General features: G+C 61.4%; 1 protein-coding gene across 3 annotated transcripts; it reads right to left on the bottom strand.

The window, feature by feature from the left end:
• Positions 1-7,058: 7,058 nt before the first annotated feature.
• HM13 (histocompatibility minor 13) lies at positions 7,059-25,566 on the bottom strand. Of its 3 annotated transcripts, none has more exons than XM_062588890.1 (13): positions 25,546-25,566; positions 21,154-21,252; positions 18,975-19,057; positions 17,854-17,942; positions 17,015-17,100; positions 16,745-16,870; positions 14,293-14,350; positions 13,629-13,712; positions 13,243-13,279; positions 12,001-12,103; positions 10,954-11,039; positions 8,290-8,483; positions 7,367-7,454 (listed from the first exon to the last, which is right to left on the bottom strand). In XM_062588890.1, the coding sequence occupies exons 2-12, from the start codon at positions 21,238-21,240 to the stop codon at positions 8,333-8,335; spliced, it is 990 nt and encodes a 329-aa protein (XP_062444874.1). In that variant the 5' UTR covers positions 21,241-21,252; positions 25,546-25,566; the 3' UTR covers positions 7,367-7,454; positions 8,290-8,332. The 3 variants fall into 3 exon arrangements, with proteins under 3 accessions (XP_062444873.1, XP_062444874.1, XP_062444872.1); XM_062588888.1 differs by lacking the exon at positions 25,546-25,566 and adding an exon at positions 23,473-23,661; XM_062588889.1 differs by lacking the exons at positions 8,290-8,483; positions 25,546-25,566 and adding an exon at positions 23,473-23,661 and having other exon boundaries at positions 7,059-7,454.
• Between the last annotated feature and the right edge of the window lie 680 nt (positions 25,567-26,246).

Genomic DNA, 26,246 nt, shown 5'->3' with positions numbered 1-26,246 from the left:
CACCGGAACGGAGCTGGCCACGGGCCGCGGGCCCTCGTTAACGGGGCTGAGTTACTCTGCGCTCCCGGCAGTTACTCTGCCCCGCGCCTCCAAGCACCCCCGCTGTGAGCACACGGGGACCGTCGAGACCCCACTCCAGCCGCCCCCGGGGCCCTGCAAGCCCCCGGGCTCCCCTCCAGCCCCTGCTCCCCACGACCCGCCGCATCCTCCAGGCCCACGCACTCCCGAGTTTCTGCAGCCCATGGCTTTTCCCAACACCGTGCCCCCCGGACCTAAAGCACCCCTGAGTCCCTGGATCCGGTGGCCCCCTGCAGCCCCAGTCCCCTGCACCCATGAGTCCTGCACCCTCGACACTCTGCACCCCTGACCTGCTGCATCCCCCAGGTCCCTGCACCCCATGGCTCTCCCCAGCCCCAGTGTCCCCTGCACCCTACGGCCGGCGCAACTTCATGGCCCTGCACACCCCCAGCCCCCTGCACCCCCATGGCCCTGCATCCACCCTGGGCCCCCTGCACCCCCAGCCCCCCGCACCCCCATGGCCCTGCATCCACCCCGGGTCCCCCCCGCACCCCCACCCCCCTGCACCCCCATGGCCCTGCATCCAGCTCGGGCCCCCCGCACCTCCATGGTCCTGCATCCAACCTGGGCCCCCTGCACCCCCAGCCCCCTGCACCCCCATGGCCCTGCATCCAACTCGGGCCTCCTGCACCCCCATGGCCCTGCATTCACCCCGGGTCCCCCCCGCACCCCCAGCCCCCTGCACCCCCATGGCCCTGCATCCAACTTGGGCCCCCTGCACCCCCATGGCCCTGCATTCAACCCGGGTCCCCCCCGCACCCCCACCCCCCTGCACCCCCATGGCCCTGCATTCAACCCGGGCCCCCTGCACCCCCAGCCCCCTGCACCCCCATGGCCCTGCATCCAACCCAGGCCCCCTGCACCCCCATGGTCCTGCATCCACCCCGGGTCCCCCCCGCACCCCCAGCCCCCTGCAGCCCCATGGCCCTGCATTCACCCCGGGTCCCCCCCGCACCCCCAGCCCCCTGCACCCCCATGGCCCTGCATCCAACCCGGGCCCCCTGCACCCCCAGCCCCCCGCACCCCCATGGCCCTGCATCCAACCCGGGCCTCCCTGCACCCCCATGGCCCTGCATTCACCCCGGGTCCCCCCCGCACCCCCAGCCCCCTGCACCCCCATGGCCCTGCATCCAACCCGGGCCTCCTGCACCCCCATGGCCCTGCATTCACCCCGGGTCCCCCCCGCACCCCCAGCCCCCTGCACCCCCATGGCCCTGCATCCAACCCGGGCCCCCTGCACCCCCAGCCCCCCGCACCCCCATGGCCCTGCATCCAACCCGGGCCTCCCTGCACCCCCATGGCCCTGCATTCACCCCGGGTCCCCCCCGCACCCCCAGCCCCCTGCACCCCCATGGCCCTGCATCCAACCCGGGCCTCCTGCACCCCCATGGCCCTGCATTCACCCCGGGTCCCCCCCGCACCCCCACCCCCCTGCACCCCCATGGCCCTGCATCCAACTCGGGCCTCCTGCACCCCCATGGCCCTGCATTCACCCCTGGTCCCCCCCCCACCCCCAGCCCCCTGCACCCCCATGGCCCTGCATCCAACCCTGGCCCCCTGCACCCCCATGGCCCTGCATCCACCCCGGGTCCCCCCCGCACCCCCACCCCCCTGCACCCCCATGGCCCTGCATCCAACTCGGGCCCCCTGCACCCCCATGGCCCTGCATTCACCCCGGGTCCCCCCCGCACCCCCAGCCCCCTGCACCCCCATGGCCCTGCATTCACCCCGGGTCCCCCCCGCACCCCCACCCCCCTGCACCCCCATGGCCCTGCATCCGCCCCGGGCCCCCCTGCACCCCCATGGCCCTGCATCCGCCCCGGGCCCCCCGCACCCTCCGGGCCGGCAGCCCAGCTCACCCCCCGCGGCCCCCCCGCCCGCTCAGACCGTTAGACGCCAGGGCCGTGACGTCACCCATTCATAAAACGCCGCGCGCTGTCAGCGCGGCGCCTGGCGGGCGGTGCCCATGGCGACGGGGGCGGGGCGCGGGGCGCCGCCGGCCGCGGGGCGCCGGGAGCCGCCCCGGAGCGGCCGCAGCGGCGCGGGCGCGCTGCCCGCCGCCTCGCTCGGGAGCCGCCGCGGGGCCGCGCAGGGGCCCGGGCTGCCGGGGCCCCCGCTGCCCCGGCCCGCGCTTGTGCAGCGGCTGCAAAACCGGAGCCGGGGCGGGAGGGCGGCTGCTGCCGCCGCTGCTCCCGCACGGCCGGGCCGGGCCGTGCTGCGCCCGGGGCCACGCCGTGCCCCTAGTCGTCCCGGCCCTACAGCCGTGCCGGGCCCGTGGCCGGGCCGGGCCCGTAGCCGCGCTGTGCCCATGGCCGTGCCGTGCTCGGTGCACGCTGCAGGTGCAGGGCGGCGCTGCCCTCCGGGCTCTGGGCGTCTCCTTGCCCCAGAGCGCGAGAGCCACCCCGGTGGCCCTGGGTCCCCGGTGGCCCCGGGTCCCTGCCAGCGCTCGGGCACAGCTCTGCCACTGCACGCGGGCGGCCCCACGGGACACTGGGCCAGCGAGGTGCCCAGCCGCCCTGGCCCCACCGTGTGCCACCAGCTGAGCTGCGACGCCGGGGCCAAATCCCCGGTAAAGGCAACTCTGGGGGGGGGGGGGGGGCTGATGGTGGCAGTGCGGGCCGGGCTGAGCCGCGGTGCCACCACGCAGCCCAGCCGCTCGCGGGGCAGGCGGTGCTGGGAGGGGGATGGCGGCGGGAGGCGAGGAGGCAGCGTCTGCAGCCTTCCTTCGTGCAAGGCACAGTGCAAAGACGTAACAGAAAACCAGTCTCTGCCCTAAAGGGCTTCCGATCCAAGGATCCAAGTGCTAATTAGCGTTAATGATCGTTACCTTATCCTCACACCTGTAGGGTGGTTCTTCCAGTATCTTGGCTAGACCAGAATGACATGACGGCGCCACGGCAGGAGCAGCTGGCTCCCCGGATCGCAGCCCAGGCCGGCTCCGGGGAGCTGCGACTCGCAGGCCGAGTGTCGCACAGCAGCACCCGCGGGGTCCCCATCCCCCCCCATGGCATGGCCTCATGCCAGGGTGCTGTGTCCAGCCGTGTCCCAGCAGGCTCCATGCTCGCTGTGGGGGCTCCCACGTTGCGGGGCCTCACGTACCATGGGGGCTCGCTGTGCTCTCAGCCCCTCAGCGCTGTCTGAACGCCCCGCGAAGGTCCCCCAGGCCGCCTGGTGCAGCCTTTCCAGCCTTTTCAAAAGCAGACCCCCCCCCGCCCCAACCGCCTCTCTCCACCCATGAGACCAGCACGAAACAGTGCAGCAGCAACTGAAAAATCTCCAGGCAAAGTTGCAGCCCTTTTGCTTACTACACACACATACACGCACACAGAGGCATGTACATGCACACAGATGCATGTCCGCACACCAATGCATGCACGCACACACACACACACACACACATAGAGATTCATGCACATTCACAAGTGCACGGATCTATGGATGCATGCACACACGTGCATACGCACAGATGCATTCACACACATGCACATGCACACGTACATGTGCACACACATTCATGCACATGCATGTGCCAGGTGTGCGGGAGCGGCCCCCCCCTTCCCCTGCCCGCGTGTGGCCGTGGGGCCGTGCCGCGGGGCCGGCTGCGCCGCGGCTTTGTTGGCGGCAGCAGGAAGCAGCGATGGCCTCTGCGGTGAACAAAGCCAGCGCGGGGCCGGGGCGCCCAGACAGTGCGGCTCCAGCCCTGCACGTCCCGGCCCCTCGGCTCGCCCCGGTGACGGGGCCGCGCTCGCCACGACCGCAGGGGTGGCCGCGCCGGCGGCGGCAGCCTGCTCGCCTCACACCCTGCCTGGCCGTGGAGCACGTGGCGAGGGCAGGTGCCGGCATGGGGTACGCAGAGTCCCAGCACAGGGTGCCTAACCCCTGGGCTGCAGAAACCGTGCAGCCTCTGGGCTCTGCCTGTGCCAGCCTGTCTGGGGGAGCCACATCCCTGCATCCTGCTTTCCTTGCATCCCTCTGATCCTGCATTCTTCTGTCTATGCATCCCTATGTCCCTGCATCCTTCCTCTCTCCTGCCCTCCAACGCCTCCTTCCCTCCATCCTTCTGTCCCTCTCTCCTAGTATCCCTGCACCCATCATCTGTCCCTGCATCCCTCCATTCCTGCATTCCTCCATCCCTGCACCCATCTGTCCCCGCATCCCTCTGTCCCTGCATCCCTCCCTCCGTCGGCCCCTCCCTCCCTGCGCCCCCCGCGCCGGCGGCAGCGGTTCCCAGGGTGGGCACGGCGCTGGGGTCGCCCCCTGCATTCAGGGCCCCGCGGAGAGCCTGGTGCCTGCCCGGTTCCCACCGAGGCTATCAAAGGCGCTAATTAGCCCCCATCTGGCGGCGGCGGCCCCCGCGCGCGGAGCCGCGCGGCGACATTGTGCGCAGGAATGCCTTTCAGCGCCGCCGGCGCCCGCAGCTGCGCCGCCAACAATGCGCCGCGCCGGCCCCGCTCGCCGCCCTCCGGCCGCCTCCGATCCCCCGCCGGCCGCTCGGCGCGAATTAGCCAGATGTCAAAGCTCGGGGCCCCGGGGCCGAAAGGTCACGCCGGCCCCCGGACCGCCGCCGGCTCCGGCCGGCCCGCTCCCGGCGGCCGCCGTGCTCGGCCCCCGCGGGGCTGCCGCTCCGGCGCCGTGTCCGGGCGCCGCGGTGGTCCGAGGGGAGGTTGCAGGGCCGGCGGGGATGCGCTGGCCGCGGGGACGGCGCCCGGCACCACGCGGGAAGCGCCGGCCCGCAAGACGGAGAGCTTCATTTCCATGTCAATTCTGGGAACGGGGCGCACAGCGCGGTAACGCCGGCCTCGGCCATAGGGCGCTTGCGGGCGGCTGAGCCGCCGGCCCGGCATGCCACGGCGTCTTTGCACGGTGCGGAGGTTGCCCGGCAGCCAGCAGGAGCCCGCGGGGCCGCCCGGCGCCCGGGGAGGGCTCGGAGCGGGCCGGGAGCCGCGGCGTCGGTGGGTGAGCGGGGCTGCAGAGTGCCGGGGCCAGCGGCTCCTGCCGCGCAGCTGGAGCGGGGCTGCGGCCTGGGAAAGCCTCGGCGCGCTCCCCTCCCTCCTCCTGCCTTCCCGTCCCCTGGCTCCATCCGCTCTGGCCCAGACCAGCTGGAGCCGAGCGGCCCTTCCTGGGATTTATTCCAGCTTCCTGCCCCTCCTTGCCGGCGGGCGCGGGCTGGGGCTCTCGCGGCTGCTTCCTCCGCCCGCTCGCAGCAGCACCCGGCACCCAGCCGCCCGCGCGCCCCGGCCGAGCCGCAGGGCCCCGGGATGCGACGGGGCTCCGCGCCCTGCCCGAGGGGCACGGAGACGCGGCCGAGAGCCGCCGGCGGCCCCGGGGACCAGCAGGGCCGGGGGGGGGTCCGGGGCAGACGCGCGGCCGTGCGGGAAGGGGCTGCAGGGGAAAAGCCTCGGCTCGGCCCCGTGCGCCGGGGGAGCCCCCGCGCCGCCGGCCGAGCCTGGCAGAGGTTTCCGGCCGGAGCCGGCGCGCTTCCTCGGCCGCCGCGGCCGGGGGGACCCCGCGGCGAGGGGGAAGCAGCCGCCCAGACGGAGCGGAGCCAGGCGCCGCACGGCCGGCCCGAGCGGGCCGCGGGCGCGCGAGCCCCGAGCCGGCGGCTCCTGCCGCTTCCTTCCGCCGGGCCCTGCCCCGGCCCAGCTTATCGCGCCGGGCGCCCAGGGTGCGGTGCCCCCGCTCTGCCCTCCCCGAGCTTCCCGCTCCCCGCAGCGGGGCCCAGAGCCCCTGGAAGGCTCCTGGCTCGCCGCGAGCGGCCCCGGGGCCCGCGGGAGCCGGGGCAGCGGCCGAGCGGGGAGCGAGCGCGCGACGGCGGCCGCAGGGCACGGCGGGCGATGCTGGAGCATCGCTGCCGCCAGCCCGGAGCGCTGGCAGCCGAGCGGTGCGGCACGGCCGTGCCGGCGGCCCGCAGCGCCCTGCGCGGCCGGCGTCGTTTTCCATGGGACACTCGAGGCTGGTGAATTCACATCTGGAGTCTAGACTCAGCGACTCTGTGGGCCGGGCCTGGCGGCCGCGCCGTGCCCAGGCCCTGCTGCACAGTGTTTGCTTAGCTGGAGGTATTTAATTGGAATTAAAGTGGCCCCTCTTGTTTTTGAGGACAGGGCTGTTGGAAAAGGAGCTGTAAGTCATAGAAAACATCTGTAGGAGACTGCGAAGGGTCATTAGATGGCAGAACGCGAGGCGCCACTTTTAGTGCTCGCAGCCGACGTGGGGAATAATAGTTCAATACGGCTTTTGTGGAGGGGCTGCCAAGCCAGCAAACGCTCTGTTTATTCTGGCCGTGGGCACGGCCGGAGAGACGCGGCTCCTCCGTGCGCCTGCCCGGCCCCGGCCCCCCCGGTGCCCGGCCGGCACCTCGCGCCCCGAGCGGGCCCTTACCCCCCGGCACCCCGCCGGCTTCGTCTCCACAGCCGCGGAGGCGCCGGGACTCCTCTCCGTCCCAGGCACCCAGGCTCAGCCCCAGCCGAGGCCGCGCGCCCCAGGGCGGCCGGATCCCCGCTCCCTTGTCTCCTGCCACGCTCCAACGCCTGCAGCCGAGGCCATTTAACCAGGGGGACAGGAGCCACGGCCTGACGTCTTCACGGAGGCTGCGAGAGGCCTCGGAGGCGGCCGGTCACAGGCTCCTCACAGCAGGGGACGGTCACTTGGATGGAGCCAGGCGCCCACGGGCCACAGCCAGGCCCTGGGGCTGAGCCCTGGCGGCCCCGGGAGCTGCGAGGCCCCACGGACCACAGAGCGCCAGGGCTGCGGGGCCAACCCCAGGGCCAGCGCAGCTTGCAACACCAGAGCCGGGAGAGCAGCTCCCTAGGCACAGAGAGCAAACCGCGGCCTCTGCCAAGGCACCGAGCGCTGCCGCGGAGCCCGGAGGGCGGCTCTGCCGGGGCAGACGGAGCCCGCGCAGCCCGCAGCGCGGCGAGGCGCAGCAGCAGCTCACGCAGCAGCCAGCACCCCCGCTCCCAGGCCCAGCCGGAACGCACTCCTTCCTTTGAGATGGTTTAATATGAGAGAAAGCAAGTGCACAATACAAAATTTAAAAACGGGCCTGTGGTTCGCCCCCCACCCACTTTGTACCCACGAAGGAGACAATAAAATAAAAGGGAGCGTGGCTGGGCAGCCCCCGGGCTGGGCTGGGCGATGGGGAGATGTGGCGAACATCGGCGCCCCACCTGGGCGGCTGCTCCGGACACACACACAACATGATGCTCTTGCACAACTGTTTCGTCGTCTGTCACTTGCGAAGGGTCTGGCAGGGGCCCGAGCCCAGTAGCACCAGGCCTGGCCCACGCAGGCAAGGTCACTTCTCCTTTTTATCAGCTTCTGTTGTCTCTTCTTTGGAGGCCCCTGGCACCTCCTTAGGGGCAGAGCTCTCCTCGTAGCTGGGGACAAGAGGCACAAGAGGGCGAGGGGTTACTGGGACTTGGCCCTTCTTGGGCACAGGCACGTGCCGATGCCCAGCAGGGCCAGGGCAGCACAGCTCCGAGCTGCACGCGCTGCCCCCCTGCAGCCGCCAGGCTCCTGGGAGCAGGGATGCCAGGGCGGGAGTTGTGCCAAGGCACGGGCGTGCAGCCGCCCCCGGGGCGGCTCGCTCTGGCCACCGGGTCCCCTGCAAGGCAGGGCCTGCTCCCATCCCAGTGGGGACAGGGAGATGAGCACCGTCCCTCGTGGCGACGCCCCCCAGACCACCCACACGCCCGGAGGTGCTCAGCGAGGGGCTTGAGCACGCGGAGGGGCTGCAGCAGCCCTCGCCGAGCCCCCGCAGGGGGATGCACCAGGCCGCTTCTGCGCTTCGGAATGCATCCGCCTTTCAGGGCCGATCCTCGCTCCAGAGACGACAGTCGGATATCCTGGATAAGGCCACGCTTCCCCCGCGCTGCTGCGAGCGGGGCTGGCCGGGCGCCAGCGCCTGGAGCGCTGTTTAGCAAGGGGAGGCGCAGCGACACCAAGCACAGCAACCCTGCGACTCGCTCCTCTGGCTGCCAGATGGCCACAACACTGGACCTGCGGGCCCTAACGAAAGGCTACAGAGGAAAGGGGGGAGCGCAGCTTGCCAGGCCAGGCCGGGAAGGAGCACTAGGGTAGAGAAGTCGAGCCTTCGCCCCCTTCACAGTCCTCCTGCAAAGAAGGGCAGGAAAGCCAACTCACAGCAGCGAGGTGGCAACTATTGCCTTTTCTCAGGTCAGGGGAACAGGGAGAGCTGGAAAGAGCCCCTACCTGGCCAGGGCGACAGACAGAGAAAGGGCACCGTGTGCAATTGCTACATGGCACTAGGGCTTTGCTGCCGGCGTCGGCGGGGACAGGACAGCTTCTGCTGCATGGAATCAGCGAGGCTGGCCGGCGAGCCGGACACGGTGGGGAAGTGGGTAAGTCTTGGTGTGTGTGGCAAGATTTCAGCAGAGGACTCATAGCTGCAGAAGAGACAGGAAGCAGGAAAGGAAAGGGAGGGGAAGAACAGGACAGAAGGGAAAGAGAGAAACAGAAAAAGGAGTAGAGTCTCTGAGCAAGATAGCTGCAAACCCACCACCCTGCACAGCCAGGTAGTCCGGTTTCTCCTCCTCCTTCACCACTTGCTAGCCAGGCTAGAGTGGCCAGAGGGGGCCTGACGGGCTCCTGGCCAAACTCTCCTTGCCTGTAGGCCCTGGGGCATGGGACAGTGCTGCAGCACGGAAGAACAAGGACTGAGGCCTGGGAAAAAGGCAGCTCCTGCCGGCATGCATAAAGCCAGGCAGCTGCAGCCCACAGGAGAACAAGCCTGGGCACTCATCCACAGATGTGCACAGTAGGCAGACTGGCCCAGGGGCTCTGGAGACAGCAGACCAGCACACACGGCAGGTCGTTTCATGCAGCTCTACAACAGGCAGATCTACAGCAGGTGTGAGTGGCAGATCAGGTTTCCCACTGCTGACAGCAGAAGGCTGCTGAGTAGCTCAAAGCAGAGGGAGCCCAAAGGTGATTGCCTGCCTTGGGAGGCTCTGCAAGGCTGGGAGCCTCAAAGCCACAGCTGAGCCAGGTGCTGGCTGGCCACCTGCCCCCTTTCCCCATGTCAGCAGCACAGGCCCACCTGGCTCCAACCCTTCCTGCAGCACTGGCCGCCCTCCCAGCCTGCACGGGCCCTCAGGTCCCAACTCCCACCATGTCAGACCCTTGTTGCCACGCCGAGTCAGCTCAGCATCAGAGCCCTCCTCCCAGGGCAGCTCAGCCACAGCCGCATGCAGGCGGCCAGCGGAGACCACAGGAGAGCTACTGGCTCCAAGGCACCACCAGCACTCGGAGGAACAGGGCGCATCAGAGCACTACAGCTGGTGGGAAACCTGGGGAGGGAGGCTCTTGGCCTCCAGGCATGAGTCCTATCACATCTTGTTTCCTCCATCCACAACTGGAGTGGCTTCAAGGGGGGAGCCTGACCCTGGGGACCTTCAAGGCCCCCACGGCTTGTGCCAGCCTCCTGCATTTGCTCTGGAAGGCTCAGCTAGGACAAACAGGCAGCGCTCCGCTGTCAAAGCAGCCTGCGCTCAGCACCCACGGCTGGGTGCTCTGCCAAAGCCTTAACCCTCTGTGCCCTGCTGTGAGGCTCGATGAGCTCCTTGCCGACACACAGGCCGGACCTGCAGCTCATCTCTCACCAAGCATGCATTTCCTGGAACGGGAGGTGGTGCTGCTGTGAGCTGGTGACTCACAGGCACATGTGGAGAGTGGCTACAGGATACCAGGTGCACAGGAAGGACGATCCCAGGACACTCAGTGCCTGCAGCAGCGATCGTCAGAAGCAAACATCAAAGAGTGGGCAGGTGCTGAAGGGCTGGGGAGAAGTCCCAGCTGACAGCTCTGGTGAGAACACATATACCTGCATCTCCCAGGGGAGGGGAAGGAAGCAAGGTCAGCCTGGCTCCCTGGTGCACAGCTGCAAGAGCCTACACCCCCTTCAGCTGCTGGTTTCCCTCTGACCAGGCTGGGGCCTCAGGCAGGCTGCCCCTAGGGCCACAGGCATCCCAGAGTGAGGCGGCTGTGGGGCACCCGGCACCTTGACACACATCTCCTCCCACATGTTAACCCCCAGGCTGAGCAGTGCTCTAGGAAACAGAGCTCTGCTTTGCGATGGATGTTCCATTCCCACCTCTGCTTCAGCCATCCTCAAACAAAAAACTGTATTGGGCTACCACAAAGCCTTGAGCTCTACCAAAGTCCTCCACAGCCTGCTGAGCACAGCTGCAAAACAGCTCCCAGACAGGCCAAGCCATGCTTGGCATGGCTCAGAGGATGGGAAAGCCCAGGCAGGAAATGCCAAGCGAGACTGACACTGCCCGCTGACAGTCCACTGCTAATGCCCAGAGCGCAGGAGGATGGCAAAGGGCTGGAGGACAAGAGCACAGCATAGACATCCCCCCTTGCCCACCATGTCTGCGGTTCCAGGGGCAGGGAAGACTGCTGCAAACAAGGATCCTTCTCCCAAGCAGGGAGGCTGGGATGTGCTCAAACCAGCCCCAGTTGCTCTCGCAGCTGGATCCAATTCCATTCGCCCCCACCCACAGGCCCTGGGACACAATGACCAAGTATCTCTGCACCAGGTGTGCAGTCCCACCCTCCCCTGCCTGCCAGCTCATGGGAAGAGTTTGTCACAGGGGTGTAAAGCAATACCAGATGCTGCCTGCCTGTTGGTACTGCACCAAAGCTCCCACACAATTACGAGGAGGTGGTTAGAGCCAGGGCTAGCATGTACAAACAGACCCACTCCCTCCACCTACGCACAGGCACACACACACACCCAGAGCATGCCCAGATGAACCGTCCTTCCAGCTGTGCCCAGGCGTGGGAACATCTGCACGCTTCATGCACTCCAACACCGCAGGCAAAACAGCTCTGTCCACAGCTGACACTCACCTGAACATTTCAGTTACTTCTCCCTTTGCCAAGGCCACAAGAAGCGGGAATCCAATGCAGGCGGGGACTAGGTATAGAAGAGCTGGCTGTAAAGAACAGGAAAAAAAAAAAACTGTTAAACCAAACCACAGGACACCTCAGGAAGAGCACGAAACAAGCTGGCCCTGTCCCCTCTAGGCCTATCACACACACAGCCCGAGCTTCTGTCACAGTGCTGCACACAGTGGTTAATGCTCAAAGCTGGGTTCAAGAGCCAAGTTACTGCTGCAGTGGGGCAAAACCCACAGCATGACGTCCCAGTGCCCAGGCCCAGCATTCACGCTGCCAGGGAGGGGCAGATGCAGGCTGGGGCACTGGCTTCAGCTGCAGAAGGTCTCACCTCTTGCTTAGCAATTCACTAGGCTCTTCGTAAGAGCCGAGGGAATGTTCACTCAGGGAAGGAGACAAGCCTTGGGCTAGTGAGGGCATAGATGGCACCTAACTGCCATGCCCTAGTGAGGCAGGCTGCAAGGAGCAAGGGCTGCCATGCTCACCCACCGCTTTAACGCCTTGCTAGACACCTCCTCTGGCCCAAGGAGCTGCTGGGAGTTACCAGATCCAACAGAGTATCTATAGGCTGCACTCCCCCCCCCCACCCCCACCCCGCGCCCCAGACCAGGGCCATGAACACACCAAGGGCTCCTACAGAGACCAGTGACAGCACCCACAGCAGAGGCATGCTCTCAGGGCCCCTTTCCTGCATCGAGAATGGTTTTTTCACGGCAGCTCGGTTAAGGAGAGCCAGAAAACACAAGCCAGTGCAACTGATGTTTAGCTCTTGGAAATGCTGTGGTCTGAGCCAGTCTCCCTAAAAGGGATTGCCCCAGCCACACACACAGAGGCAGAGCTTTGGGCAGGAGACAGATACTGGAATAGCAAAACCAAGAGAGGGAACATCTACTTTTTTTCTGGCACTATGCAGGCAGGATCCTGTGGCCAAGCTAGCATTTCCTACAGTCTGAGAGCCAGTGGAGTGCATCTGTGTGAAGACAGCACAGCTGAGCTTACCTGGGCATGCTTGAAGATGTGCATGATGAATATGGTCAGGCCAAGCCCAAAGATGTAGGCAACAAAGCTGGTGTAGAAATACGTGTGTGTGTTCTTCTTTAAGCTACACAGAAACGGGGCAGAGCAAAGTTACCTTCAGCCTGGGGCCTGCGATGCCAGCAGCCAAACTCCCAGGACAGAGAGGGAGCCAGCCCAGCTGCCTCAAATCTCTCACCAGGGCAGGGTGCCACACTCTGCCCTTGCTTACCAGGCTAGCACAGAGACTGCCACAAGTGCAGCACCCTGGCGTCCCATGGCAGCAGTGCCAAGGACCAGACGGGTAACACTGATGTGAGGTGGCGGGAGGTGAAGGAGATGCACAGTGCTGCTGCTGGGGGGTTACACAAGTGGTAGGAAGCAGTACTGGAGAGCCAGCAGAGAGGGCTCCCCCTCTCCAGGGAGGTGCTGCCTTCCCCCAGCACCCCTCTCTCAGGGCATGCTGTTTTATTGCAGGTCAGGCTAGGGGAACTGGGATTCCCAGCAGGTGCAGGCAGAATGTGGGTGGAAACACCTGGAAGAGCTGGCACAGACTGGAGGGTCTATGCAACAACAGGAGCGCGGCTATATCACCGCAGTTGCATGAAGCGGCTCATTCCCAGCAACATCTGAGCCACAGAATTTCAGTGTGGGGCAATTGCTGAAAGCTACACCCTGGTGGTAGGTACAACTTCTCTGCGTAGGAAGGAGCTGCTTTTCCCAGCGTGAACAGCAGCTCGGACGCAGCCAGCATTGCCATGCTGATTCACATCCACAGCAGCAGTGCTTCCCAGGAGCCAGAACACCCAGCTCCTTCCCATGCCTCCCTCCACCTTACCACAAGGGTACTGGCCCCCTCCTCTGCTGGGGGATGAGCCAACAAGGCCCTACAGGGCTGCTCCGTGCTGCTGCCCCAGATCCACCCCGCAAGGCTCAGTCTCTGCATTCCCAGGTGCACGTACAGCAGTGCTCCTGCACTCACAAAATTCACCTCCAGCACTCAGGACTTACCCACAAACTCGACCTGCTCCTGTTCATGCCTGCCCTTCCCAGAGCTTTCTCTTGCATCTCCACACTTCAGCAGCCCCCCCAAGACCCCCATTCCCAAGCCTCAGGTGACAGCACACAATTCTGCTCCCCATTTTCCCCTCTTTTTCCTCTACAAAAAGAATTTAAATATGCTGCAAGATCCAGCCTGTTATAGACCCTTCCCCATCTCCTACTCACCTGATGTCAAAACGCAACAGCAAGGCAATGAAGATCCCTATGGGGAGAAGGACACAGTGAGAGGATGGAGACCAGCATGCAGACTGAGCAGGGAGCAAGGCAGCCCTTGGAGCAGCCAGGCTCCCTCTGCTCAACTGTGTGCAGCCACGTTTGGGCTGACAGTGCCCTCTCGTGGCATCAGGCACCGAGACAGCAGCCAGCTCCAGCATCCAGCCCCGTGAGGCTCCAGGACCCAGCCCTGCCCAGCACCAAGGGCTAGTGGAAGGTCCACAAGGCTCCAGCAGGGCCAGAGCAACGTGAATGTGATCACTCAAAGCCACTTGCTCAACTCCCCACAGCCAATTCAGACCGGTGACCCTGGACAGGATCCCCTCTTCCATCCTTACCTGGAATGACAATGTCTCCCAGACCCAGCATGGCAAAGTTGTCAGCCTCTAGACCCTTCTCCAGCAGGTCCTGAGGGAAAACCACTAGGAAGAGCAGAAAGAGGCACACTGAGGGAGGAAGGATCCCTGCGCTGAGCAGACCTTTGCATTGCTGGGCCTCGCAACAAGGGATCTGAGCAGGACAACAGCCCTACCCCACGCCCTGGGCCACCTCCTCCTCTGTGGCTCCCCTCACTCCTGGGTCAACTCTAGGTAGAGGAATAGGAAACAGAGGGATTTGGAACCCGCCCCATGTGCTGTTCTCAGCTGAAGCTCCCAGCACTCAAACCACTGCATACTCCACAACAGCACTAATTCACCTCTTTCCTTTTGGGCCACACTAGGCAGCTGAGATCCTCACCTCCGCGGGTGCTGACTAACCCAGCCCACGTAGGTCTCTGTAAATGGTCCCTCTCCAGAAACCTGGCCTGGCTCACTGGAGTTTGATGGCACTATACAATAGTTCAATATGTCAGAAGCAAGGAGCTTTCTAACAGCATCCTTCCGCACACAGACCCCACTTTCTGAGCAGAGCTCCAGGAGAAGAATCTGCTGTCAGCAATGCAGAGGGTACACAGGGCAGAAATAGCAAGAAAAAGGACAGCCCCTGTGTCCCCGGACTCACGTTTTATTGGGGCTTCAAATGATTTGGCAACAGTCACCATCACGTTGGTGCCAAAGACCTAAGGGAAAGCAGAGGAGTCCAAGATGACAACAGCTGCACAAGGCCACACACACACACACACACACACACACTCAGACCCAGGGTCAAGAGCAGCCACAGTGGTAGGAAGCAGTCAAAGAGCCACAGAGCTCTGGGCAGATGAGTCCCACCAGCAAAACTCTGAGGCTTGGAGCAGTTGAGTCTACCTCCCAGGGAAGAGGGCATAAGACAGTGCTCAAGGCTGTACATCAAGGCTGTCCTGTTTTCAGAGCACCAACTGGGATACTGCTTATCTCACACAAGCTACACCAACTACCACCCCGTCCTTGCCCAACACAAAGTGTCACAGGTCACATAGGGGCAACAGCACTGAGTGAGTTCTGCTCAGCTCTGATTAGCCAATTCAGTACAAAGTCTGAATAACACGCAGGACAATCTGAGGATACAAAACCTCAGCTGAGAGCATCCCAGTCAATGCCAGGTAGCTATTGCTTGCAAGCTTCCAAAAGGGACTGTAGCAATTGTCAGCTCAGTTGCATTTTGCTCCAACTCAATTTATTTGTATTGCACTATCAGCTTTAAATATTGGCTTCTTTTTTAGGATGGACTGTAAACATATCAAACATATCTGGTCAAACCCTGATTTCTATTTATTTTTTTTTCCTTCAAGCTTCCAGTTGTGAGTATACCAGCAGCAGGCATACAAACCAAGAGCTCGTTAGCACCTGGTGAGCAAGATCCAAGAGCTGGAGACTAAAGAGAAAACTTAAAGCAGGCAATTGGGCATCAGAATAACTACTACAAGGTGCAGCAAGGTCTGGCCATTGCTATCCTGATCTGAGGGTAGAGCATGCAGCAACTGCTATGGAGTGGCAGGACTCTAAACTGGGACTAGGGAAACACCACAAAGCACCATAAAAAAAAAAAAATCACCCCAAGACTGTGCAGGGCTCAGTATCATCGGTTCAATGATTAACTCCGCTTTTTTCCTGAAATCCTTCTGGGATCTCAGTGTGAATAAATCCATGCTAAGATCCAAGTGATTGGTCCCTGCACATGGGAACAGTAAGAGGAACTGCACTTCAGAAAGGCCTTTCTGCAAAGCCACAGATGACTGTGCCCCAACAGTGCACTCTGCTGGGGAAGCCTGGATTGACCACAGCAGGCAAGCAGTGGCAGAGATTACATTGCTGCTATCTCCAAAACATATAAAGACGTTCTCCTGAATTAGAGACATGCAGTCTATGCAGTCCCGAACTCCCCCACACTGCCTCTGGCATTGGAGGAGTGCAGAAGGGACTGCAGTCACACCCCAAGCACACTTGGTGCTTGGTCAGAAGGCTGAATCACCTTCAGCTAAGAGCACTGGACTGGCCCACAGACATTATGAATCCAATAGCTGGGACTTAATAAGCCTATGAAACCATGGGCAGCACTAGCTGAGTACAAAATAACACACGGTAGTCAGGCTTAAAGAGGGAAGAATTACTCAGGCAGCTGTAGAGCTGCTGGACAGACCTCAAGGTATGCAAGGCTTTAAAACATTTTGAAATAGAAAAATTCAGAAGGTGGAGTTAAACAGGAAAGCCCAAGGAATCCAGATATTACAAAAGACTAAGGAGGAAGAAGAACCCAGTGCCACTGCAGAAAGAGAAGGAAAACCTTAAAATGAAGATGGCAGAGCACCATACTGGCTGGAGGGAAACCACTGGAGGCATTCCAATACTTGGTGTTTGCGCAAAAGAACAGAAGGACGCCAAGAAAGCTGGCAGATGGCAGAGCTGAGGCACAGCCCATACAAGGAGGATTAGCATATCCCAGGAACAGTTAGGTGGGTGCAGGTAGCAGGAAGGGCAAAAAATAAAAATAAAAAAAAAAAAATAAAATAAACACAGGGTCACTTAACAAGAACCTTCACTATGAGCTGGCAACTCTTCCACTGAAGCTGAGAAAGACTTGACACACCAGCTGATCAGAAACGACCACCAGTGTAATGCCGCTGTGGAACTCGCAAGATCATCGTAGCCAAAGCGGGGCGGCGTTGCTGGCGGAGAGCAGTACTGACAGCTCTAGGCAGGCACTGAGGAGACCTTATATAGGAACAGAGGTCACCAACACCAAGACTGCTATGCTGAACACCTACGTAGCCTAAGACAGCAAGGCTCTCTGAGGAGATCCCGGCCAGTCCTGGACTCTTTGACTAGGCCAGAAATTAAAAGAATATTCATTTGCTGAGCTGAGAGTTTTGCCAGTGTTCAATTCTGTCATCATCCCCACCACACCCCTTTGGGCTGACAAAGTGGAAACCTTGGCTGCCAAGTGTGTGTGACCTCTAAGCAGGCGTGACACCCTGCACACGCCTTCTGTGAACGGCTGCAACCCGCATCCACCCCTAGGGAATGTTCCCATTTACCCAGAAGACGTCGTAGATGAAGAGGCCTCCAAGCAAGATGCAGCCAGTGCTGACATTGTTCAAGTGCAACAGCTCAACTCCGTTGAGGGAAAATGCCAGGCCAAAGAGATTGTTTGCAATCCAGTGCTGAGAACGACAGGAAAAGGAGAGATGGATCGCACAGCACAGAGCCGTGGCCCCCCACAGCAGGTGCCTGGTGGGCAAAGGCACCAAGGCAAGTCTGATCTAGCCCAGTCCCTGGCCTCCCCACAGTGCTGCTGCTGCTCTTACCTTTCTCAGCAGGTACCAGACCCCAACAACACTGCTCATGGCCAGGCATACGAGATCCTTGGTGTCAAATTCATAATTCACTATTTCTGCAATACAACACAGGAGACTGATTTTGGTTGGCCTGAGCAGCTTCCCTTCCCATGCAAGGCAGCAACCAGTGAGTTACAAGCAGGGGAAGAACACAAAGCCACAGTGCTCATGGCCCAAAATGAGGGGATTCTACCCAGGCAAATGGTTGTGCCCACTGTAACCACATGCAAATTCAGCACACATGCAAGCAGCTAGCATCAGCGAGCCAAAGTCTTTGCCTTCAGCCAGACTCTGCCACATGGACAGCATCTGTGATCCTTCTGTCAATAAGGAAATTGGATACAGACATTGTCTTATGGCAGGGAAGGGCCAGTTCTTCTCTTCCCTTCTCTACTCTGTTAACTCCTGGTGGTACTACTAGAAGATATAACCTCCTACCAGTAAAGCTACTGGGCAAGATCCTCCTCAGAGGGCCTTCACTAGTACAGAGATTTAAATCAAATCAGTTAAGACAGGGAATAAATATTCAGCATTACATTAAAGGTAGCACATGTAATTCTGATCATTAAGTCCATTTTCAGAGCACTTTGTTTCTGGGATTTCCCTGACACCCGGAGGCACAGAGTAATCCCAGCTCTGCATTGGACAAACAAGGTTTACAGTGACTACAGAAGCACAGCACAGAGTAAGAGATAAGTCTTTGAGAAGATTCTTCCAAAGGGCTGAAAAATCAAAATACCAAGGGAGCAAGAAACAATAGAAAGGCAGAAAACATTCAGGCCCCTAGAGAAACTGGTGAGCTCACATACCTTCCTTGGTCTCCCCAGAGCCCTGGGTAAAGAGAAGCTGGTACTGTTTGTTGGGGAAATTTGCAGGAAAGAATCTGTTCATCATGGGGCTGAAACAAGAGGTGTAGAGAAGGTCAGTTCTACAGAAACCCCAGCACCTCTGCATGACAGCGTCAGAGCGCAAGCATAAAGCCCCCACCCTCTCCCCTCACAAGATGAGGGAAATGCTAAGTTTCACATCGGGGCAGGCACAAGGTCTAGTCCCAGTCACTAAGCAGCACACATGAACTTGTCCTCCCCAGGGATCTGACCAGCCTGTAGGTAACTGCCCCCCAAAACACTCTAGGGCAATGGGCACATGCCAGCAAAGAGCATCACCAACGAGAAGGGAGAACCTATTCCAGACCTTAACACCTACCCTGTGCCCCACAGCACCGGGCACAGTTCCTGGGTCACTCAGAGCTGGCCACTACAAAGTAACCTTCCTGCACCTGGGAACAGGGGTGCAAAGCCCAAGCAGAGCTGCAGCTCTGATCTAAGGAATGCATCTGGTCCCCAGCCCCCTAGAGTTCAGGAAACAGGAAACCAGTTTTACTTTTTCAGTTACTGAAACATGGTCTGAGCTTTCAACACCCCACACTAAACACCAGTGCAAGACACTGAGGACTATCACTAGCTCCAGCTGCCTGTTTCGGCTGTCCCAATAGAGGGAACAAGGCTGCTGAGCAGCTCTCCCCACCCCAAAGAGCACCATGCTCTTTGCCACCATGGCTCTTCCTGGTGCAGCCAGTCCTGATCTCTAACCATGGCCACCCACACCTTTGGGAGCTCTCCCAGCAACACTGGGCAGGGTACTGGATCACTGGTACTCTCAAGACTTTGCCTCTGACCCTGGTTTCCCTGAGAAGGGCTCACAGTACCCTCTGGGTCCGTTTCCCTAGCTGTGAAGCAGTGACAGTACTGCCTGTCCTTACAGAGTCCTTCAGTTCTACTGAGGAAAAACACCCCAAGAGCTGAGATCTGGCTCTGCTGCCAGGCAATACTGTTCTAGAAAACCCCACCATAAAAACCCCTGCTGCCTCCTGGAACAGCCAGCCTTGGACACCCCCGCCCTAGCCACACCTCCCACCACTCCACTGTACCTGATGGTGTGGGACAGGGCTAGGATACCCAACACAAAGAAATACATGGAGAGCAGGAGATTGATGTACTCTTGTGAGAATATCTGCAAGACAAAATTGACAGGGGGTTACCAAAATGCTCCCCGTTTCTAGCATGAGAGACTGTTTTATGTTGTAATTGGCAGTTGCTGCATCACTGCTTCAGGAAGAAAAGCTGAAATAACCCAAATTCTTGCACTATTCTAACACCACTGATGTTAAATACATAGGAAATAGCCATTTACTTGCAGAACAAGCACAAGGAGCCTGTGAATCGTTGTACATCTACGAGCTGCTTTGGTCAAAAAAAATAACTCCTGCACTGCAGAAAGGAGGACACAGCTTCCCCAGCGTCTCTTGTGGAGTGAGACTGAGCACGGAGTGTAACAGCACACAGCTCTCGCGGGCTGTCCCAGGAGAGGGGCAGCAGCTCCCCGCCGCCTCACTCCTGCGGCGGGCCGAGCACACGACCTGCCCCAGTTTACCAGGGTATTATTAGAACTCCTGCCTTTCACAGCACACACACAGCCTTTCCACCAAACACATCCCTCGTGATTCAGTGTGCACTAGAGGCCACAGCAAGGCACTCTGACATACCCAAAGTGGCCTTCAGTCCTTCTTGACCTCCTAGAAGGAGGGATGCTGGAATACTAGTGCTTATGGCAGGTTGCAGATACTAAAAAGGAAGAAGCCACATATCATGCAGCAACTTTAACTGGGTCACACTGCACATTCAGTACTTCTTCTCCTGGTGTCTCAGTCTCAACAAGGAGTAAGAGGCAGCAAAGGTCCCAGAGTACCCTGAGAAGTGGGCCACTGGGCCGGGCTCCAAGGGATCATTTCAGTAGGCTGAAAGGCCTGGCTGCCGCTGCGTGCTCCCACCATCGACAGTGCCCAATGTATGCTCTGCTTCACTATACTAAAAGAGGAGCCACAGCAACTCCAGTGAGCACACAGGCAACCTGAGACTTAACTGCACCACTGGGAAAGCAGGGCATATTGCTAGGGAAGCATGACCCAGCCTGCCCTGCCTTCTGCTGCAGAAGTTCTCCATGCGTCCTCCGTACCCCATCCACAGCTGCTCAGGCCACGGCACATGCTCGCCTCCCCCATTAGGAAAGGTCAGACACAGCAGCTGCAGCGCGCAGGCCTGAGCCCCACACATGCAGCAGGTAAAGATCTGCATAGTGTCAGCTCATGTGAAGCACAGCAGCCTGAAGCAGCTTACCAGTCTCAGCATCAGTCAGCTGTTGCACACTAACTGCTATGCAGAGAGATGAGACTAAACTGAAATATTCCCACCTTTGAATCCCTGATCTCCACCTCCTGCCCCACTGCCAGGGTGCCTGCTGTTCCTGAGCAGGCAGGAGCACTGTGCCATCTCTCGGGCAGTCCAGGACAGAGGTCTGCATGCTGCCAAGGTCTCCTACTATCCACATGCACTGTCTGACAGGCCCACCCAGTGCTGGCAATCCTACAGCTTTTCCAGGCCCTCCTCGTGCTTAATCACATGCTAGGCATATGCAGAGGCCTAGCCCAAAGGTGCTTTATTTCAAGACCCTTTTTCCATATATACACAGCCTAAAGCACCTGCTGCTCAAATCTCTTATTTGAGACTCGGAAATTGTCGTTTAACACAGTTTGTTGAATTTACATGTCTCAAAGACTTCACCCAAACACATACTGGCTTGTCCATAAGCTCTTCTTCACCTAGCAATTACCCAGGCCTACAGCTGAGATGGCTTTAGTAGTATAGCAAGAAACATAACAGAGGCATTTGCAAATCAAAAGCCTCTGGCACCCTCCGGTCTAAGTTTGTGCACCTTTGGTCAGCCCAAGGAGGTAGGCAGAACTCATGGGTACACTCAGTTCTCTACAACTGCCTCCAGAACAACAACATGCACAAACAAGCTCCGAACTACCCAAGGGCTGTAGAATTCAGGAGAGGTCTAACATCATCCTGCCTGGTAACACTGAAGATTCAAGCTGCACAGTCTTAAAAGTCCTTCTGTCCCAATGCTATGGGCTCCAAGGGGGTAAGCCAAAAGCAAGTCAGCCCCACCTCTGGAGTTCTTGGATGCAAACACAGCAGGGCTAAGCAGCGGGGAGGAAAGAAGGAGCTGTCTTTATTTCTGTGGGACCGCCAACGGTGCTTACTTACTTTGAAGAAGAGGTAGAGTCCCAGAAGGGTACAACTGGCAACAATGGGAAAACGAGCAGCATCTCGGCTGGTAATGGTCTCTGGCATCTCAGAGGAGTTCTGGGGAGGGAAGGAGAGGACACGTGCGGATTAGGCTGGACACTGGCTTTGTACATGAACAGCAGGGAGAGCACAGAGAGAACAAGCATCTTGCAGGGCTCTGCAGGGGCATCACTGCAGCTTCACGGAGGAGCAGAGCACTTGCTGGCTGTGTCAGCCTGGTAGGTGGGACTGCGTTACAGGCAGAGCACAGGATGGCAAAAGCAAACCTGCCCACATTTGTCCTTCCAAGAGCTGCCAGTTTACTGCTTTTTTTCCTCTCCTCTTGAAGGAAAAAAACACCAGTGCATACAGCAGGTTTTTTTCCTTTCTCCTCTTGCCCAGAGGAGAGCTGGACTCTGCAGCTCCTCCACGCTGCTCAGGCCTGGACGTCTCCATTAGCCTCCCCATCTGGGCACACCATATGTCGATCACCCTCTGAATGACATTTCTCTCCAATCACCTTTTTATCCCTCGCTTTGTTCCTGAAACAGTCACCATACTCCAAAGCATCAGATTTATCAAACTCTTTAATCTTTTAAAACTTCTGTGAACAAGCTAGACCAGACCCCTTTTGAGCCATTTCCCATAAGAGACCTTCAACATTCACCAGGACCGCTGTCCCTCCCCTCTCTATTCTCTCTCCCGCAGAGGTCTTCCCCACAGGACCTGCCCCTGGACATGAGGGCTGTCTCCTCCCAAGCCCACCTGGGTACACCACACATGCAGCACTTCAGGGCTCAAAAGATTCAACCTCGATCAGCCCAACACCTGCCGCCAACACTGGACAGAGTGCCTGTTAATGGGAGGCCTTATGCAAGCAGCCACACGAAAGTAATGATGGCTTATCTAGAGCACAGCTGCTGCCACACAGCACCCAGCTGCTCCAAAGCAAGCGCCCAAAGAACTGCTCACTCTTGGCAGTGCAAGGGAAGAGGAATCCCCCACAAAACCACTTCCAGACCCTGCTCACAGATGCTGTATTGGCCTTCCCTAGGGTTTGATTAACAGGGCTAAGACCCTCATTAACACCAGCTGAAAGCCCTGATTTAAGTTATCAGGGCAGAAAATGTTTTTTTTTTTTTTAAAAAGAAATGACAACTACAAAACAGTCTCTTCCCCTGAACTTCAGAAGAAAGAAGAGTTAGGATTTAACTTCCAGCTGCTACCAGCAGCCAGGTGGAAGATGCAAAGAGCAGCACAACAGGCTTGCGGGGAGAGTAAAGGGCCTGGGTGCAGGCTGCCTGTGTGGCACACAGCAGCACGGCACCTGTCCAAGGATCAAGCCCAACACACAGGATGAGGAAACAAAGCCACACACGAGTCTCTCCCAGGTGCTGTCACTTGTGCAGGTGCAAAAACTGTTAGTTTTCCAGGCACATGGATTTCTCATGACAGTGGGGTCCCAGCCAGAGAAAACCAAGGAGGAAGTGAGATGCAAGGCAAAACCTCTCCCCCGGGGCCTCCCATTGCCACAAAGTCCCAGAGCGCTCTCCCCTTCCAGGGAGGGGCAGCACCTGGCAGCCACGGAGCCAGGGCAGAGCAAGAGGAGCCTGGAGGGCATCGCAAGGTGGTGAGGTTGGGAGCAGGCAAGCACACGCAGCTCCTGGGGAGACCCTGCTGTGCCACAGACAGGGGAGGCCCAGGAGCCCCAACGCAGAGCAGGGAGCAGAAGGGCACCTAAACCCCCAAGAAGGACCCAGAGCCTCAGCTGCCCCAGGAGGGCAGCAAGGCCCAGAGACCCTGGTAACCCTTGGGAGGGAGGTGTCCCACAGCAAGGCAGGGCCAGTAACCCCAGGAGGCCACAGCTGCCCTGGCAAGCAGAGCATGAGTGAGGGGGAAGGCCAGGGCACTCAGTAGGGGGAAACTCCAGTGCTCCCAGTGGGGGAGACAGGGCCCAGCACCCTGGAACCCCCAGCTGGGGAGGGGGGCAGCCACCCCAGGAGGTGCTTGGTCCTGGAGCCCCAGTGAGGGCAAGGAGGATCTGCCTGCCACGGTGCTCCAGCGGGGGGACCCCGGGCAGCCCCGGTGCCCACGGTGGGGGGGAGGGGGAAGCCCCGGTGCCCCAGGGGCAGGGCCACCCCGGTGCCCACGGTAAGAGGGAGCTCCAGTCGCTACGCCCCGTGGGGTAGGGGGCGAACCCAAGTATTCCCGGTGGAAGGGCGGGGGGGGGGGGGGGCCTGGCCGCGCCGGTGCCGCCGCCGCCGGCGGGGGGAGGCCCGGCCGCCGCGGCACGGTTACCTTGCTCTTGGCGCAGCTGACGGAGCGCAGCGCCCCGAAGAAGATGGGCAGCAGGGCCATGAGGACGAGGCTGCCGTAGGCCAGGGCCATGCCCTCGGGGGTGGCGGGCGGCCGCGCAGGCCCGGCGGCCGGGGCGGCCCCGGCGCCGCTGCCGTTGTGCGCCGCGGCCTGCTCCATGGCTGCCTGCTGCCGCCGCGGCCCGCGCTTCCGGCCCGCCGCCTCGCGCCCAGGGACACGTTCCCTTACCGGCCGGACGTGCGTCACGCGCCGGCGCCCCGCCCCCTAGCAACCCGCCCCCTAGCAACCCGCCCCACCGCGTTGCTAGGAGACCGCGCCGGGGCCCGCGGCCTGCCCGGGACCGCGCCGGGGGGCAGCGCCCGGGATGGGCCCCCCGGGACCACCCTCCGCCGGGCCTGTCCTGCTGCCGGACCCGCGGATCTGCCCCCCGCCCCGGGGCCTGTCCTGGTGCTGGACCCCCGGATCTGCCCCCCCCCAGGGCCTTTACTGGGGCCGGACCCCCAGATCTGCCCCCCGCCCCGGGGCCTGTCCTGGTGCTGGACCCCTGGATCTGCCCCCCCCGGGCCTGCCCTGCTGCCGGACCCCCGGATCTGCCCCCCGCCCCGGGGCCTGTCCTGGTGCTGGACCCCCGGATCTGCCCCCCCCAGGGCCTTTCCTGGGGCCGGACCCCCAGATCTGCCCCCCGCCCCGGGGCCTGTCCTGGTGCTGGACCCCTGGATCTGCCCCCCCCGGGCCTGTCCTGGTGCCGGATCCCCGGATCTGCCCCCCACCCCAGGGCCTGTCCTGGTGCTGGACCCCCGGATCTGCCCCCCACCCCAGGGCCTGTCCTGGTGCCGGATCCCCGGATCTGCCCCCCACCCCAGGGCCTGTCCTGGTGCTGGACCCCCGGATCTGCCCCCCCCCAGGGCCTTTCCTGGGGCCGGACCCCCAGATCTGCCCCCCGCCCCGGGGCCTGTCCTGGTGCTGGACCCCTGGATCTGCCCCCCCCGGGCCTGTCCTGGTGCCGGATCCCCGGATCTGCCCCCCACCCCAGGGCCTGTCCTGGTGCCGGATCCCCGGATCTGCCCCCCACCCCAGGGCCTGTCCTGGTGCTGGACCCCTGGATCTGCCCCCCCCCGGGCCTGTCCTGGTGCCGGATCCTCGGATCTGCCCCCCACCCCAGGGCCTGTCCTGGTGCTGGACCCCCGGATCTGCCCCCCCCGGGCCTGTCCTGGTGCTGGACCCCCCGGATCTGCCCCCGGGGCCTGTCCTGGTGCCGGACCCCCAGGATCTGCCCCCCTCAGAGCCTGACCCCGGGCTGGATCCCCCCAGGATCCCGGCACAGGACCCTGATCTGTGAGCTGCTGACTCGGGTTCGGCGGCGAGGGGACTCATCCTGCTGCGCAGACCAGCGCAGCGCCCCTACAACGGCACGGCCGGGCGCGACAGCGGCTCCCCACGAGCGCGGCCGGCCCCTCTCGTGCTTTGCGGCCCCCCTGCACCGCTGCACGGCCCCGCTTTCCAGGAGGGGCTCAGCGGGAAACCCGCACCCCTCCGAGGTGCCCCCCTCTCCCTTCTGCTGCCCTGGATCTCCCACCTCGACTGCGCTCATCCCCCCTGTGGCCGCACTCACAAACAACCCCTCTGTAAAAATGCTTTGCAAACGAAAGCAACCTTTCCGCGCGGCTGGACCGGAGCCAGGGCGCTGCTGGAAAACCGGCCAAAACGCGTGTTTTCCTTGTGGATGTTTCCTCCCCTCCCGAGCCGCTGCGCGTGTCACGCAGCCCGAGCCCGCTGGTGCAGGGCCCTTCTCGGCGTTGCCCTTGCGAGCGCGGTCCCCGAATGACACGCTCGTTCGTGTTCTCTCACAAGGGTGGGAGAAGTGACCTAAAACGTTTGTCCAGTAAACGCCTTTGCTTATCTGCTCCCTTTGCCATCCTTGCTGGCACGAGGGAGCCTGCTTGGGAGCAAGCAGGGGCCCGGGGGCCGGCCCCTTCATTCCAGCACCAGCCCTTCAGCCCAGCTGCCCGCAAGGAAATCGTTCCCATCCTGCGGCTTGCAGAAGTTGGGATTTACCTGCCCTAACGCAACCGCGCTGAGCCGCGCTGTGCGAGCGCGATGGGCTGTTCAGGCTCCCCGCGCCCCGGCATCGCCTCCGGCTCCCGCCTCGAACGCCGGGTGCATCCGAGCCACCAGCAGGGCGAGAAAGCACAGCGGAGGAAAAAAAAAAAGTGGTTTTTTTAATATTTCTCTTTTTTCCCTCCACATTTTTTAAAAAACCCCTCTATTTTAGGACCTGGGATGATTCATAGTTTCATATTTCAGGAGAGGGTAGATGAAAAGGCCTCTCGGGAGCCGCGACGCGCCTGTCCCCGGGCTGGCCCCTGCCCAGGACGCCGTCCTCTCGCTGGCACCGGTTCTCCCGCAAAGGAGATGGACAAGGTCGGCTGTGCAGGCACGGCGGCGGCAGCGTGCCCGTGCCCCACGTTTCCCGGCTGGCACGGTGCCGCCACCAGCCCCGGGGCCGGCCGCAAGGCCGCCGGGCTCCTGCTCCGCTACCGCCCCGAATCAGAGCCAGCACTCCGCACGGGAACTGCTTTCCTGCGCCGCCCTTCTCTGGCTTGCCCGAGGCGCCAGCACGGCTCCGCTTCCTCGGGCAGCCTCAGTCTTTGCTTTTTTGCTTTGCTTTTTGTTCCCCGCGGTGCCTCCCTGTGAAACGTAACACCCCTCGCACGGCTTTTGCTTCTGCTATTCACAAGCCTCCCTTTTACTGCAGA

This window comes from Rhea pennata, chromosome 16, assembly GCF_028389875.1.
Source record: "Rhea pennata isolate bPtePen1 chromosome 16, bPtePen1.pri, whole genome shotgun sequence".
In the NCBI taxonomy this organism is placed as follows: Eukaryota; Metazoa; Chordata; class Aves; order Rheiformes; family Rheidae; genus Rhea; species Rhea pennata.
Note: the sequence above shows the minus strand (reverse complement) of the source record. Positions and strands in the feature narration are given on the sequence as shown.